Source organism: Mustela nigripes, chromosome 4, assembly GCF_022355385.1.
Source record: "Mustela nigripes isolate SB6536 chromosome 4, MUSNIG.SB6536, whole genome shotgun sequence".
Taxonomy (NCBI): domain Eukaryota; kingdom Metazoa; phylum Chordata; class Mammalia; order Carnivora; family Mustelidae; genus Mustela; species Mustela nigripes.
The window spans coordinates 164,338,054-164,354,908 of NC_081560.1; the positions used below are offsets into that span (position 1 = coordinate 164,338,054).

A 16,855-nucleotide genomic window follows, 5' to 3' on the forward strand; every position below is an offset into this window, starting at 1 on the left:
CTTACCACCTGCTGCACAACTTGAACTCTCAAATACCCTCATGGCCCCAGCAAAATTAACAAATTATCAAATTATCATTTTCTTGTGCTTAACTCCCCCCACCTCCTACCTTTCTAATCTCAGAGAGGGTAGGGGTTGGGAATGGACTGCAGACAAAAAAAAAAAAAATAAAAAAAGGAAAAGGATGAGGTCCTCACGGTAGTGCTATTCCTGCAGAAATGAGACACAGATACCAAGCACTAAGTTTTATTAGGGATTTCATTAAGGTTAAACCTCTAGAAATGAGGGAGTCAGTTCAGGGGCGCAAAGTTGATGAAGCCACCTCAGATCTCATAATGAACCACTGGCTCAGGCTCTTTGGCGGGATCGCCGCCTCGTTCCAGGTACAGATTATTATAAGGATACTGCTTTGGCCCCTAAGGAAAAAACACAGGTCAGCAAGATAGCATACATCCCAGTCAATACCTGGCTACACCCCACTCTGAGTTAACAATCACACATGGCAAATGGGTACAAGGTAGCCTTTGGTCGGACCCAGCTGGGCTGGAACAGCAGGAACTGCACTCCTCTTCCCTAATCAGCCCAAGGCAGAGAGAAAGCCTAGATTGTAAGAGAAATGGTGCCTACACTGTGCGCGTGCGTGAGAGTGTGTGTGTGTGTGTGAGAGAGCGAGAGAGAGAGAAAAGGAGAGAGAAAAGGAGGGAGGGAGGGTAAGTGCTTTCTAAATGAGACGATGCATCCATCCATCCCACTCTCTCCTGGGGTCTAGACAGACTCAATCTCCTTTAAGTCACTCAGCCTCTAATGGTTCCACCACTAAAGTGGCCCAGCAAATGAGGCGTGCAGGAGCAGCGGTGGGGGAAAGCACAGAGGAGACACGGCTGGGACGTGCTTTAGGGGCTGCTGGCTTTACCAACAAACAGCTGTCAGAGAACACAGCTTAAGGGGAGGAGAAAAGGGTGATGTGCTTACAGAACTGAAAAACGGAAGAGCCACACTGTGTTTCTTGCTCTCCTGAAGTGAAGTTAGTGCTCACACCAGCCCTATGTGCACTCTCCAGCCTGGAGCCCCTGGGGCTTGGTAGGAAGGCTCGTGTCAGTGCACACCGACATGCCAGCTACCATCAGGACACTGATTATCTCTGCAGAGGTAGCACTGAGCAGCCAACTGAAAACACAACAGTCTTCCTGCTTTCAGTTCCTTCCAGTACCATCTACCCTGTAGATGACTCCCAGATTAATCATCCTAAAATCCTAACCTTCATCATGTCATTTCTGTTCAAAAATTCAACATAGTTCCGGGGCAGCCTGGGTGGCTCAGTGGGTTAAGCCTCTGCCTTCAGCTCGGGTCATGATCCCAGGGTCCTGGGATTGAGCCCCGCATCGGGCTCCCTGCTCAGCAGGGAGCCTGCTTCCCCCTCTCTCTCTGCCTGCCTCTCTGCCTGCTTGTGATCTCTGTCTGTCAAATAAATAAATAAAAATTAAAAAAAAAAAAAATTCAACATAGTTCCCTTCTGCCTAGAGGCAGACCCAGTCATCACTGGATCCCCAACCCCCAGCACAATCTGTATCTGATATATAGTTGGTCTTCATAAATATTTGAATGAATGTCTTACTCTGAGTCCAAATCCCTAACTTCACAGTCAAAGCATCCCAACCTAAATGACCAACTCACCTCACAATATTTTTTTTTAACATGGCAATTTCCCCACCTAATTTCCCAGAACATGAAAATTACCTGGGAACTTGTTAAATACTGATGCTAGAACCCCACCATGGAGCTACTGAACCAGGAGTCTGAATTTTTACAGCTCTCCAGGTAACCAATATAACTAGTTATCTAGGAATATTGTATGTCTCTATTCCATTCCAGCTAACTAACTCTCCTTCTCCTTCCTTCATTCTATTTTCTCTTGCTCCAAATGTTCCCTCCAGCTTCTGCCCACCATCCAAATTCTATACATATTTTTAGTATCTAGCATGATCCTTCTTTTCAACAGGACCACATACCCCTTAATACACAGGTTCACTACATACATAAAACTGCCACCACATTCTTGTATCTCCATTCAAATGTTGTTCGTTGTGTCATTTATCTATATCTTCTTGTTATCCAAATCAAACTTCCTTAAACCTAGACAATATATTTTTCACGTCCTTTACGCTCTCCAGGATAAAACTGTCTGTGCTCAGAGTAAACCAACTGCTTCCATACCTTGTAGGACCTAGTGTCCTTCACACCTCCAGCAAAGAATAAGGTTTCAGCTCCAGATTCCTTGACTCTACCTTGAAAGATCACTTGCCAAAATATAATTGGTAAGTAAAGTCCCCAAATGGCAACTGTAGAAGACTAGTTGACTTACACATTCTCATTTCTCATCTAGTCCTAAACTGTTTCTTCTCACTCAGACTGACCCAAGAAGTAGGCATGGAGCAGTGCTCTGAGGCCTGTGCCAGGTCAATGGGTGAGGCCTTCTACAGGCCTTAACAGGAAGCCAAGCGTGGTATTGGCTGGATCCCTACTCCAGAGACTTCATTCCCTCAGGAAACAGCACTAAGTAAACGTACCTACCAGAGCACTTCTCAGATACTCACCACAGGCTGGTAGGTGGGGTAAGTCTCCCCAACCCAAAACATGAACACCATGAAGGCCACGAAGCCGAAGAGGTGCTTACACATGACATTCCAGGAAACAGGCGTGGGGGATGTGTCCACACGGTTCCTGATATACATGTCAAGGTCCCAGTGTATCTGAGGCAGAAAAAGAGTTCAATGTCAAATTCTGCTCTTCCTGCAAAAAGGTGTTCAGAGCCTGATACAAGGTTCAATAAAGGTACTCTACTGCCCCAGGACAATATTCTGCAAATCAAGTGTGAGCTACTCTACTACAGAGGTCTAGGCGCTGGCTTAAGCCGAGGTTCTGCTGACCAAAGACTGCATGGCAGTTCATAATTTTCAAAGTACAGAGCTCTGATTATTTACAGAAGTCTCATTCCGTGAACCACACATGGACCCTCAGACCTCGGATCACCGGATCTTGCTTTCTTAGGCATAAAACCTTAATGTTGCTTAGACGGCAAAATACCATTTAAGCTAAAGAAAGAATCCTCACGAAGATATTAGGGAGAAGGAAGAAAGGTCAAATGAGATATGCATCTCTTACCGGTTCACCCCAGTTCAACCTCAGGTCTGAGTGGTCCCAGTTATACCACGGATCCCTCTCCTGCTGTGAGCGGTCAGGGAGCTTTGGGTAGTCGCCATACCTGAGAGACAGAAAAACTTCTGGAAGGGGCTTTGAGCAGCATCACTCAGGCAATTCAAAGTACCCTCATGTTAAGAGATGAGCAACCAAGTGTCACACAACTGCCTCACCTAAGGACAGAGAAACCCACTTTCAAATTAAGATCTCAATTTATAGTCACTAAGTACAGAACTAATCACAGAAGTCCAACTTGTAAGTCAAAGGTCATGTCAAACTCTCAAACACTGTAACATACATTATAACATACATGCTCTTCTTACCTTCTTTCAACAACAGTCATGCAATGTTATAATGTTAGAGCCGGAAGGGAATTTAGCAATCAATCACTTAGATTCCCTCATTAGACAGAAAATGAAACTGAAGTTTAGTTTGAACCCAAAGTCATCTAGCTAATTGGTATACAAACAAAAGGGGTTCAGATTAGGAAAGCATTCTCTTCATAGCAAATGTGCCCCCCAACCACGGAGTTAACATACATCTCCATGTTTCAAACATCTCATGGGACTTCCTGATAAGCTGAGTTTTCCCCCAACAAATCCAGTTTCAACTTTTATAGACTCCTACCAAGGCTACTATTGTCCACAACAAAGAGACATAGGAAATGATGACAACTAGTCATGTGTCACAGAAAATGATTGGAAAACAAGAAGAAGAATAGGAGCTGCTAAAACCACTACTGAAAGAGTGATGCTAGGAAAGAAAACGAGGGTGACCGTAATCACTTCAGATAATTAATTGCAAGGATGTTATGTAAGGGGGGGATGGGTAACATCAACTGGAGTAGGGAAGTTGGCTGTTTAATCTGCTTGACAGTTACTTCAACTCCACAGCCCTAACAGCAAAGAAATTTTTTTTTTAAAAGAAAGATATATACACGAACACAGAGTATCCTATCTACAAATAAGGCTCTCAAGACTGGAGTCCAGCTCCAGCGTGATCACGTGCCTGGATGACAGCACCTGAGCCCAGCAGATGCTCAATCTAAATGAAACCTCGCACTCTGGTTGAAGCCAAGGAAAGTTCCTGCTATTCAGGGGTCCTCAAGGGAGCTATTAAAATCTCGGCTTCCTCATTTGAGGAAACAGCCTGAGCCAAGGAGAAAATTGAAGTCCTCTAGGCTGCAGCTGCTCACCCATCACTTCCCACCTCCCTCCACTGAGAAAGGCATTCACACCATTGACTCTGAGGGGTCACGAGAAGGTTCAGGGAAAACAGTCAGAGTCGAGCCACCCAACCCAGCTGGCCATGTCACATCACTACCCAGCTGCAAGCAAACTTTGCATCTCACCCCATGCCATCATCAGGGTATGGTTCGTAGTCTTCTACCCGCATATTATATTTCTTGGCGGCAGCGGCCCGTTCTTCCGGGGTTTTGGGATAGGGTCCCGGGAGCATGTCCTTCGTAATGTGCGAAGCTAGAGAGCAGAAAAGGGCGGGTCAGGAAAGACCCTGTCCTTCCTGCGGCCCCGAAGGCTTCAAGCTGCGGTGGCTGCGGCGGCCCGGGCTTCAAAGGACCAGTAAGATCCTTGACCCCCTTTTCTGGGTATACTAACACCATCCACCTCCGCCCCGTCGCCGGACATGGCCACCGCAGTACCCGCAATACCCAATGCCCAACTCTCGACACACCAAACCTCAGGCATCCCTGCATTCAAGCCTCGCCCGTTCTCACGGACCTGTCCGTGCACCCAAGGGCACCACGGTCCGGGTAGCCCTTTGCAGCCATCGGACTCCCAGGACCCGCGCCCTGGCCGTCGCCATCTTCACCTTCCTCTCAGTTGACCCTGCACATGCGCATAGGCCTTAGCACGGCGGCTGAGCCGGGCCAAACGCTACGAGGGAAGCCGAGAGCGAAGGAAGGTCTTTGGGCTCCCATAAGGGCGGGGCTTAAGTCGCTTTGGGAAGCCGCAGGGAACATGAGAGGCTGGATAGAGGCAGAGAGGGAAAGTGGAAAGGAGAGAAAATCAAACAGGTGACTACTTTGACATTTCATATTGTTTTATCCCTTTCTCCGTCAGCTGACTTAGATACTTCCAAGGATAATGGGGACACAGAACGGGAGCATCTCAGGTGGACAGCTAACTTACCTCCCGCAGGTGCAGTACAAATCAAACCAGCCTGTCTTACTTTCTTTGACTGCTTGTCTGTTTCCTCTCTTTCACTGGCAGTTCCTCCTTTCATCCCCAAACGTGATCATTCTTCAAATTCAGCCCCTGGTCTTTCTTGCTCTTGTTTTGCAAATTGGTTGATCTCCTTCACGTAGAGGAATGATGCAACACACCAATCGCCCCAAATTCTCTTCTTAGTTTTACTCCATATTTATATTTGAATATCCCAGTTACCTCAACTCAACAAATGTAAAATCAATCCTAGCACCTAAAGCAGCTCTTCCCAGACTGGCTAAAGCCTCAGATTGGCGAGGACTTGTAAAGATTTCAAGCTGGACCACAGTTAACAAAACTAGCTTAAAGAAGAGTGGGGTATATTATCAGGTTTACATATGAATCTATTTTCATTTTTACATAAAGAGCGTTTGCATAATTTACACAATATAAATGTACACATATTTCCAGCGACTTTTAGGGTGATGACTGTTTTGGTGCAGAATCTATTATTACAGACATTCTCAAATATATATTAGACCAATAAAAATTATGTATACTACTTGGCATATAAATTTGGAGGAAGGGATGCCTGGGTGGCTCAGTGAGTTAAGCTGCTGCCTTCAGCTCCTGTCATGATCCCAGGATCCTGGGATCAAGTCCCACATCGGGCTCCTTGCTCAGTGGGAAGTTGGCTTCTCTCTCTGCCTCTCCCTGCCCCTCTGCCTGCATTTGCTCTCTCTCTCTCTCTGACAAATAAATAAATAAATAAGTAAAATCTTAAAAAACAAGCAAACAAAAAAACCCCAAGTTATCTCCAAGATCTTTAAAAAAAATAAATAAATTTGGAGGAAGACTACCTCACAACAACTTGCCCTCTTGTAAATGAACATCACTAGTTTATGTTAAAAATAATTGTACAATATCTGCATTCGATCAATAGCAAGCCCTGATCTAATTTGGATTAAGAAACAGTGTTGGCCTAATTTACTTACTATTATCAAGATATAATTCACATACCATAAAAATAATCACTTTAAAGTTTACAATAAGGTGATTTTTAGCATATTTACAAAGTTGTGTAATTATCTCCACTAATTCTAAATAGTTTTCACTACCCCTGAAAGAACCCCCGTCCCTATTAGTGTATTTCCCTTACCCCTAGACCCTGGCAATCACTAATCTACTGTCTGTATGGATTTGCCCATTCTGGACATTTCATATAAACAGTTTCATACGATATGTAACCTTTTGTGTCCGACTTACTTATCTTAGCATAATATTTTTAAGGTTTGTCCGTGTTGTAGCATGTGTCAGTTTTCATTTCTTTGTATGACGAAATAATATTCTATTATATTGACATACAACTTTCTGTTCATACACTCATCAGTTGATGGACATTAGTTATTTCTAGTTTGGGGCTATCATAAATAATGTTGCTGTGAACATTCTTACACAACTTTTTGTGTGGATGTATGTTTTCAATTCTCTTCAGTATATTGCTAACAGTAGAATAGCTGGATCAAGAAAGAAAGAGAGAAAGAAAAAAGAGGGAGGAAGGGAGGAAGAAAAAAAGAGAAAGGAAAGGAAAGATAGAGAAAGAAAGAAAAGAAAAAAGGAAGAAGAGGAAGAATTGCTGGATCATAGGATAACTCTATGTTTAACTTTCTGCAGAACTATAAAACTTTTTCAAAGAAGCTGCACCATTTTACATTCCCACCAGCAGCATGTGCTTATTGACCATGGTATCTTCTTTGGAGAATTGTCTACTCAAGTCTTTCATCTGAATTGGTTTGGTTTTCTATTGTTTAGTTGTAAGAATTCTTTATATAATCTAGATACAAGTCACTTATCAGCTATATACTTTGTAAATATTTTCTCCCATTCTAAGGATTAAATCTTTTGTCTAGGCCTTCAGAGCAACCTTTCCCCAACATCCATCAGTCTGACAATTGCTTTTCCTTCTGATTTCTTAGGCTGGTCAAGAGTTTGCTTCTCTCCCCATCCACGACTGTACAGTTTAATGCCCCGCTAAACTGGCCTCCTTTCTCTGCTTCTTGTGTAGAACTGAGCATACTGACGCAGCAATAATACTTGGTGTATTGGTTAACCAGGTGATCAGTGGGTCTAACCTCTGCGCCCCAGGACTTCACAGGCCGAGCTTAGGGTGTAAAGCTGTAGGTCACCATGAGGAGGCGCTCCCCCACGTCCCGGTTCCGCGTTCTTTGTGTCTCTGGACCACTCTCGCGCGCGTGCATCTCTATGGTTTCCGTTGTGTTTTGTCCGGAATAGGAGGAGTTTCCGGTTCCGGTGGGGGCGGCTGTAGCGACGGAGATGGCGGCGGCGGCGACGGCGGCGGAGGCTGTGGCCTCCGGCTCTGGAGAACCCCGAGAAGAGGCCGAAGCTCCGGGCCTCGCCTGGGATGAGTCCCAGCTGCGTAGTTATAGCTTTCCGACTCGGCCCATCCCCCGTCTGAGTCAGAGCGACCCCCGGGCGGAGGAGCTTATCGAGAATGAGGTAGGAGGCGGGGCCCGGTCTGAAGGGGAGGGGGAAGGGTCCAGGTTGAGAGGAGAGGTCAAAGGCGAATGAGGATACAAGTGGGGGACTGTCAGGGCTGTGGACTAGGGCCTAAGGGAGAGTGGAGAGGGAGACGAGGAGAAATGGAACTTAAAGGAGTTTGTGCTTGTTCACAAGAGAAAGTATTCAGAAGTAGGGAAGTGGTTGGAGTCATGGGACAAGAATCCACCGGCTTCTTGGGATGACTTCATTTGTTTTTTTTCACTTGTTGTTTTCATTTAGGAGCCTGTGGTGCTGACAGACACAAATCTTGTGTATCCTGCTCTGAAATGGGACCTCGAATACCTGCAGGAGAACATTGGCAACGGAGACTTCTCTGTGTACAGTGCCAGCACCCACAAGTTCTTGTACTATGATGAGAAGAAGATGGCCAATTTCCAGAACTTTAAGCCCAGGTCCAACAGGGAGGAAATGAAATTTCACGAGTTTGTTGAGAAACTGCAGGATATACAGCAGCAAGGAGGGGAAGAGAGGTAAGTCCCCAGATTGTGGCATCCCATTGAATCTAGGGCATCCTTTTTCCTGTCTTGTAATTGTTTGAGCATATGGAGGAGTTGGGTGAGCTCCCTAGTTTGAGAGATGAGAGAATGATTAGACTTGAATTGTCACTCTGTCATTCTTTGTTGTCTTCACAAAGTGACAGTCACAGCTGCCTAGAAGGGTTAAGTAGGTGAGTAATATGAGAGACGTTGTCTGGGTGAAAACGACAATGAAGCTGAAAGCATGTGCCATGTTCGGAGTGAGAAGTCGTTACTTGATTCTTGTTTCCAGTTAGGAGTGCGGTCCCTGGGTTGCCAGTTACTTTCATTTTCAAGAGAAGCCAGAAATTAGGATTTTGTTTTTTTTAAGATTTTATTTATTTATTTGACAGACAGGGATCACAAGTAGGTGGGGAGACAGAGAGAGAGGAGGAAGCATGCTCTCCGCAGAGCAGAGAGCCTGATTTGGGGCTCGATCCCAGAACCCTGGGATCATGACCTGAGCCGAAGGCAGAGACTTTAATCCACTGAACCACCCAAGAGCCCCAGAAATTGGGATTTTTATTTAAAATTTTTTTTTAACCTCGACAGCTAACTCAAATTTTTAAAAAAGCTGTCAGGTGCCAAACAAAACCAGCTGTCATTGGATTTAGCCTGAGATTGCCAGTTTGTACCCCGTGTCCTAAAATATTGGGCTGGCTGGGGACAATGAAAGCTAAAAAATTTTTATAGATTGTTGTGATTCTTGGCTGAAGGGTGTCAGGGTCCCCTAGATGAGGGAGATCAGATTCGGTTGATAACAGAGTTGCACATTATACTAGAGATGGCAAACACAAGACGCACTCAGAAGTGATTCTTTTTCTGTGCTTTCATCTTTATATGCGAGGCCAGCCTCCTCGGTAGGTCCCAGACAGCATTCAGTTCCACACTGTAACATTGCTTCTGGGGAATTGCTTTCACTGAGTACTTTATGGTGAATGACCATCTCCATCTCACACTTGGTGCCCAGCCCTGGGCTTCTTTTAGTCTCCTGCCTCAGTTCTTTTCCTGACTCTGTTAGCAGCCTATGGCTGCATGAATGGATTTGAAATATCTTTTTTTGTGTTTTTATGTCTTTCTGACACTTAGCGGTTATCATAGTGCTAGAACTTTGACCAAAAAGAGTTTCCAGGGTTACAGCTGTGATTGATCAGTTCTTTATGTCTTACAAAGACTAGTATAAGTCATCTTCTGCTTAAGTTTCCTCAAATTGAACATAGCATGTACATGTGTATGTGCACACATCCACACATCCCCAGGGTTGCGAGATAGGGGTCAATTTAAATGGTGCTGGTGGAGTGTAATTCCATTGCATGAACATTTGTACTGGAAGGAGCATGAGATGAGACACCTGAGTCCTGGTTCCTCAGTCGCTTCAAGTTTCTTACCTCCTATAGGGAGAGCAGTTTGCCTTACTAAGTACAAGTTATGAGTGTAGTTTTTATGAGTGATTCAAGGAAAATGTTTTCCTATGCACGAGTTTTGCCTGACCAGCTTACTTTACCACCAACCAATTCCACTTTGGAATTGTTAGGATTCAAGGAGTTCTATAATTTCTCTTTGAGCTCTTTTGACCATTTACTGTTCTGATGTAATAGGAGTTGTTTGGATTCATGTTTGGTGAGTGTTCTGCCTCTTTTAAAGTTACTTGACAAAATTTTTGTATGATATATTTTATAATTTCTAAAGAAAGGTTGTATTTGAGTCTTGAGGATTCTTTGTCCCCCAAAAGGTAGCTAGTGTTTACAACTTACCAAGATTTCTAGTTAATATTGCCTTAAACATCCTGATTCTAGGCACTGAGATACTTTTGAGCCATTTGAGGTAACATTCTCGGGACTAGAACAGGACTGCTTTTGTTTTTTGTCTTCATGTTTGCCCTTTTATTATGTCCCTTATGGGACTTGAGCACGTGTCTGGGTTTTCACATCCCTTAGGTAATTTCTGATGTTCCTCCGTGATTGGGTCTACAGAAAGCCTGATGAGTCTTTCAGCTGTGGAAGGTGGCTGAATTAGTTAAGATAAACTAGGTTTCAGGCCAGAGGCAGTGACTTGAAACAATGAAGGTTTATAACAACAACAACAGTCGTGCTACATGTCCATCCATGTCCATCGAACGTCACATGGAGGCTCTACTCTTATGTCATCTTCCTTATTTTGGGACCCAGGAGCTACCATCTGAAACCTTGCAGTTGATTAGCAGAGGGAGAGAGATATGGTAGCAGTGAGTACTGCTTCTTCAAATTACAGTTTGGCAGCAACATAAGTCATATTTGTGGACATATCATTGGTTAAAGCAAGTTGAATAAGGAAGTTTGGCTTCAAGGGGATATAGGAGAATTAACTCTCCCACAGGGAGGGAACTAGATCTTGGTGAACAGTAATACAATCTATCATAAAGGCCATTGAGGACCAAAGGGGATGTCTGAGGCTCTGAGAGTTTCTAGAGAAAGGCTGAATAATCATTTTAGACTCTGAATAGGTGTTGAGGAATCTGAAATTGTATGAAAGTTCCATGTGTATGTACATTTTTATGGAAACATTCCTTGGATTCTTTGATTTATGCTGTGACCCAGAAAAGGTTAAGAATAATTTCTTTTAGGGGCACCTGCCTGGCTCAGTTGGTAGAGCATGCAACTCTTGATCTTGGTCTAGATCTTGATCAAGATCTTGATCTACATCTTCAGACCTCACATTTGGTATAGAGTTTATGTTTAAAAAAAGGGGGGGGGGATCTTTTCTTTAAAATAGCAAGTTTGGTGTTGAACAGAGCTCATAGGACGGGCAAGAATTCAGTTCTGTGAGAATCTGTCTTGGTTGACACTTGCATGGCTGCAGCTGGTCTCTGTGGGAGGTGCTGGTGTGGATTTGGATTTCCAGATGTGGGGAGGCCATGCCAAGGGACTGTGTATGTGCACTAATGGGATTTTATTCTCTGGAAACATAGGTTGTATCTGCAGCAAACGCTCAATGACACTGTGGGCAGGAAGATCGTCATGGACTTCTTGGGTTTTAACTGGAACTGGATTAATAAGCAACAGGGAAAGCGTGGCTGGGGACAACTGACATCCAACCTACTGCTCATTGGCATGGAAGGTAAGAAATCTTTCAGAAAGCAGCATAACTTGGAGTCATTCAAACCTGATTTCCAAGCTTGTCTTCACTCGTTTGCTTTATGACTCTGAACAAGTCATCTCACTTTTTAAAATCTCAGTCTCCTCTTCTGTGAAAGGAATAGCTTATAAATCACTATGAAGATTAAAGAGATAATGTATGTAAAATGATTAGGCTAGTTTCCCGCACTTTGAAAAGAAAATTAGTTCTCTTTTCCCTTCCTCAGTTGCCGCATGAGCGTGTATACTCAGATATGAGGGGTCTTCCTGAAAAACTGTCCTTATCTATTGGATCTGCTTGTATTCAGAAGATTTTTTATTCCAGTCGAAGAGGAAAGCTTACTTTTTCAGTATAAATTGAACCTTATCTTTTGAATGTTAATATATTTATGGAGTTAAATTCAAAAGGTATAAATAGGTGTGTAATGATAAATCTCTCTTCCACTCCTCTATTTCCCAGCCTCCCGCTAACTCTCCTTGGAGGTACCACATGTTAGTTGCTTGTGTATACTGCTAGAGGATTTTATGTATACACAAGCAAATATGTGAGTATGTTCATTCTTTTTCTAATAGAATGAGAGGAGAGGCCTTTGAACTCCAGTTCAAAGGAATAAGAGGCTTCCAGTACAAAAGAAGTAGAGCTGCTTACTGGCCAGGGTCGTTGTCTTATTCTTGTTTTTATTTCTGGCACTAGCCCAGGCCCAGGCCCGTAATAGGTACCTAGTAAATGGTGAATAAATTGGATTAAACAAGGAAGCAGAGTAGTTATTTGTTGTCATTCACCACTGGGTTCTGAAGTCTCTCCTTTGTTCTTTCTTCAGTTTTGGATCCTTTGCTGCCAGTATTCATAAAGATTTCTAGCAGTGCAGCTTATGGATTGCACCTCCAACCTGTCCCTTTGAAACCAGCTCTTCATTAACCTGCCAGGAGCTAGTTCTGACCTACTTAGCTCTAAGTTTTTCTTTTGCCTTCCTGTCCTTTGGTAGCGTGCACTGAAGCGGATCCCTCAGGTAGAGATGAGAGAGCAGATCTCCTCTGAGGATGCACATGGACTCCGCATTTACGAAAGCGGCTGTCTTGGCACACTCAGGCAGGCCAGGGAATGTTTTCTGAACTCCGTGCTCTGCACAGGGCACTCAGCTCTCAGGGATTGTACAAAGGATAAACAACAGATAAGGTCCCAGTTACAAAGAGTAGATGGAGCAAATACACACTAGTGCAGAACCAATTCAAGTTGGCATTTAAAATAATTCGCCTTACTCAAATTATACATCAGGAATCTGATATGCTCTCCTCATGCCCCCACGACAATTAACAGCCTCCGTGTTGCTCTAAGAAGTATTGCATCCCACAGATGTGTTGAAGTGAGAACAAAGGTTGAGAATCTTTGAGCTCCAGAAGAGCTACTCAAAGCAAGTACTTATTCATACAACTTCAAGTGACTGATTAACTCCATCAAAGACGGTTACACATGCATTGTTGATACCAGTCACTTCAGTTGTTTGTTACTCCTGTTTTATTTGCCCTTTGATTCGTGCCATAGTCAAGACGCATACAAGTATGCATGGTGTATTACTTTGCCAGACTTGTGAATATCATCTCGATGTGCTACTGCTTCCAGTACGGGCAGAAGCATCATTTATGAAAGTTTGCTTTACTCCGATTGATGGTGAACCCTTAGCTAGCGATGGTTTCTGAACAACTTATTGCCCACTGAAAGTTTAACAATTTGCTGAGAGTTGTAATTGCAGTCGCCCCAGTTGTGCTTGAAGTTTTAATTAGAAACCCTTAGCTGAGAGGGCAGGCTGGGTTTCTCTCCAGCATTGGGCCTTGTGTTCTAGCCTCTGCAGTCAAGCCACCGCTCTGAATAAGAAAATGTCTTTCCTCCTACAGGAAATGTGACACCTGCTCACTATGATGAGCAGCAGAACTTCTTTGCTCAGATAAAAGGCTACAAGCGATGCATTTTATTCCCTCCGGATCAGTTTGAGTGCCTGTACCCATATCCTGTTCATCACCCATGTGACAGACAGAGCCAGGTGAGCTTGTGTGGTCTGAGGAGGGTGTAGCACTCCTTTGGGATCCAAGGTTGGCATGTCTTTCCCCTTCTTTGTGGATAAACTCAGGATAATTTCACAGTGTAGCTCACGTATTCCAGGCCCTTGTGGTGGTTCTCTTTAGATGTGCATAAGGATAAACAGTTCTGTCGAGGTAATTCTGGAGGGCAGACCATCACTGATGCTGTTGGACTCTGGTCACTCTGTTTGAATGTGTATGTCTCCATTGGGTTTAATAATTGCTTTCTGTTGTCATGGATGCTGCTACTTTTTGATAAGGAGAAGGGTGAACAGAATTGTCATATGTCATTTACTGTCTTTCCTGGATCTAAAAGAAGTATGTGGTTGACTTTATGGCCAACCAGGGAGGGCCTCTGCTTTCTTGAGAGAACTGCCTAGCCACTTCATGTAGAAGTTTTTGCTGACAGGAATATGTGTGTGGGAGAAAGTTTCAGAAGATTTGGCTGAAGGGTGCATCCTCATTTCTCATGTCTGCAGGCCATGACTAGGTTTTCTGACCTGTGAGCTGTGATGATTGGCTTCTGACCTCAGGAGTACTGAGGCCCAGTATTCTTTAACACTTAATCCTCAAGCCTGGCTTGTCTTATACCGCTCTCTGAGAGAGTGTATATGTTTAATGTGTGTGGTATCTTCTGCCAGATGTAAATTCTAAACACATCTTTTATTCTTAAAGCCATCTTTTTAAAGAATCACTACCAAACTAGCACATCGCAGTTTATATTAATAAAGATTTGGCAATTGACTGATTTTTTTTTTCTTTCTCTTGAACCTCTCAGGTGGACTTTGACAATCCTGACTACGAGAGGTTCCCCAATTTCCAGAACGTGGTTGGTTATGAAACAGTGGTTGGCCCTGGTGATGTTCTTTACATCCCAATGTACTGGTGAGGAGGGGGTTAGGACTGGGGGCTTTTTGGGAGCTTTCTTTCCCATTCCCCGGAAAACTGTATTTGTGTCCCTTTCAAGTTGTGGCAGGATTGGTTTTATGTGATCTACAGAAAGGACAGCATATCCAGATGTGACCATACTGAACATGGGAGAAATGACAACACAGTCTGTAGGACAAGATGACAATTCCTCAGGTCCAAAGAGATCCCAGAGGTTTGAGGCTGAAGAAACTGTTCTTGGCTCTTCTGTAGTTGGAGACTGAGCTGAACACCCACTGCCTCTGGTCCCAGGGTGTTTGGCAGGATGAATGTAAAGATAATGTGCTTGTCATTTGCTGTAGCCGGACTTTACCTAGTTTTCTCTCTCTCTCTAAGCAATATTGGTGGCAAACAGGAGCATGTTTATTTTCTTGCAGGTGGCATCACATAGAGTCATTACTAAATGGGGGGATTACCATCACTGTGAACTTCTGGTATAAGGTGAATATGGGTTTTTTTTTTTTTCCTCCCTAGATGGGATTGGGGTGAGGTAGGTGTAATAATTTGGGGGCAGGGTGGGGAGGTTGGCTTTCTCTGAAAGTGATTCCCAGGTCTTTGGAGAGATGAAGAGGGGTGGGATTGAACTGAGTTTCTTAGAAGGGGTAAAGGTGCTAGAACGGTGGGTTACACTGAAGCCTGCTGCTAAAGGCATTTTCCTGAGCTGCTGCTTCCTTTGCAGGGGGCCCCCACCCCTAAGAGAATTGAATATCCTCTCAAAGCCCATCAGAAAGTGGCCATAATGAGAAACATTGAGAAGATGCTTGGAGAGGCCTTGGGGAACCCACAAGAGGTATGTGGCTACCCCAAGGTGGCACTCCTGTGGCCCAGTGGGCAGAGTGACCAGGGAAAGTCAGGATTGATGTCACATTCTCCATAGCTCTGTTTCAGTATCCAGTGTCCTTTCTCTCCATAGAGGTTATGGGCGTGTTCAGAAAATCTTTGTTTTCTGGTGAGAGTTGGGCTTGACTGGTGGATCAATTATAATCTGTTCCATGCTAGTGGTAATGTTCCCCATGGGGCTTGTGTGCCAGCTGGGGACCCCTGGGGGGATTCTTCTGGAATGGGAAGTGAGCGGTAAAGCATCTCCTCACGCTCTCCCAGCTGTGCCAAGGCTGCTCTAGGTAATGTTGAGACCTGCTTCCCACACAGGTGTGCCAGTGGCCCACTGGGGACCCAAGGGAGGTATTTGTAATGCTCTTGCCTTCTTCCCATGGATAGCCTCAGCATCCAGAGGACCTGTGGGATTGGAAAGTGGCACCAGCCCCAATTGCGGGTGACCATTTCAGGATACAGAGGCATTTAACCTTCTTAAAGCTCATTTAAGAAACATGCAGGCACTCTTGGGTTTGGGGGGATTATTGGCTCCTCTGACCTTATGTCAGTTTGGTGCTATTTATAGGGTATTGTGAGAGAGAAGGTAACATACAAGAGGGACCCAGATGAGAATGTCATGTCCTGGAATATTTTCCAGGAAGAGAGTAGGTTAGTGTGTTTATAGGATTGAACAAAAGCCTTGTCCCTGCCCTTGGTGGACATAGAATGCTTCCAGACACACCACGTCTGGCTCCAGGGCCAGGGGACAGACAGTTCTGACTGGCTCCTCATGTCTCTTCACAGGTGGGGCCCTTGTTGAACACAATGATCAAGGGTCGATACAACTAGCCTGCCAGGAGTCGAGGCCTCCTGCCAGGTGACTGCTAGCCCGTCCACACCGCTTCATTGATGAGGACAGGAGACTCCAAGCGCTAGTATTGCACGCTGCACTTAATGGACTGGACTCCTGCCATGGCCCTGGAGGCAGGTGTTTGGGGCAAGGCAGGGTGGTTGGCGCTCCACTCCCATTTGGAGGGACTTCTTGCCCTTGCCTCTGTGCCCCAGCATCTTCCCTCTCTGCCCCCACTAAGGCCTGCATTCAGTGTGTGGAGTCCCAGCTTCTGGTTGTCATCACGTCTATGTGCGTCAGTCTGTCACCCTTGGGATGTGTGTGCGTGTGTGTGCATGCACACGCGCGTGTGTATCTGTTCCTTGCTTTCTCCTTCTGAGTCAGGATGCCACTGCTGGCTCTTGGGCCTGTCTCCTGCAGCCTCAGTGCCTCAGCCTGAGAGAGAGGAGATGGTCTCGGATGCCCACTATGTCTGGGCTGCGGGGCCAGAGCACTCCTGACCACCAGGTCAATCTGCCTCCTTCCAGTTTTCACAGTCAGGCTCTAGGCTGGGTGGGAATGGTTACTGGGACTCTTCATGGGAAGAGTGAGAGGGGGACTTGACTCTGAGAGCCTAGA

At 44.8% G+C, this 16,855-nt stretch overlaps 2 protein-coding genes across 3 annotated transcripts; one reads left to right on the plus strand and one right to left on the minus strand.

Moving 5' to 3' along the window:
- Positions 1 to 230: 230 nt before the first annotated feature.
- On the minus strand, positions 231 to 5,070 carry NDUFB8 (NADH:ubiquinone oxidoreductase subunit B8). The gene is made up of 5 exons (XM_059398360.1): positions 4,938 to 5,070; positions 4,550 to 4,676; positions 3,163 to 3,262; positions 2,595 to 2,750; positions 231 to 416 (listed from the first exon to the last, which is right to left on the minus strand). The coding sequence occupies exons 1-5, from the start codon at positions 5,020 to 5,022 to the stop codon at positions 324 to 326; spliced, it is 561 nt and encodes a 186-aa protein (XP_059254343.1). The 5' UTR covers positions 5,023 to 5,070; the 3' UTR covers positions 231 to 323.
- A 102-nt stretch (positions 5,071 to 5,172) lies between these two features.
- On the plus strand, positions 5,173 to 16,339 carry HIF1AN (hypoxia inducible factor 1 subunit alpha inhibitor). Of its 2 annotated transcripts, none has more exons than XM_059398359.1 (9): positions 5,173 to 5,233; positions 7,656 to 7,880; positions 8,163 to 8,413; positions 11,406 to 11,554; positions 13,465 to 13,610; positions 14,426 to 14,532; positions 14,952 to 15,015; positions 15,254 to 15,364; positions 16,192 to 16,339. In XM_059398359.1, the coding sequence occupies exons 2-9, from the start codon at positions 7,698 to 7,700 to the stop codon at positions 16,234 to 16,236; spliced, it is 1,056 nt and encodes a 351-aa protein (XP_059254342.1). In that variant the 5' UTR covers positions 5,173 to 5,233; positions 7,656 to 7,697; the 3' UTR covers positions 16,237 to 16,339. The 2 variants fall into 2 exon arrangements, with proteins under 2 accessions (XP_059254342.1, XP_059254340.1); XM_059398357.1 differs by lacking the exon at positions 5,173 to 5,233 and adding an exon at positions 5,289 to 5,357.
- Positions 16,340 to 16,855: the final 516 nt, after the last annotated feature.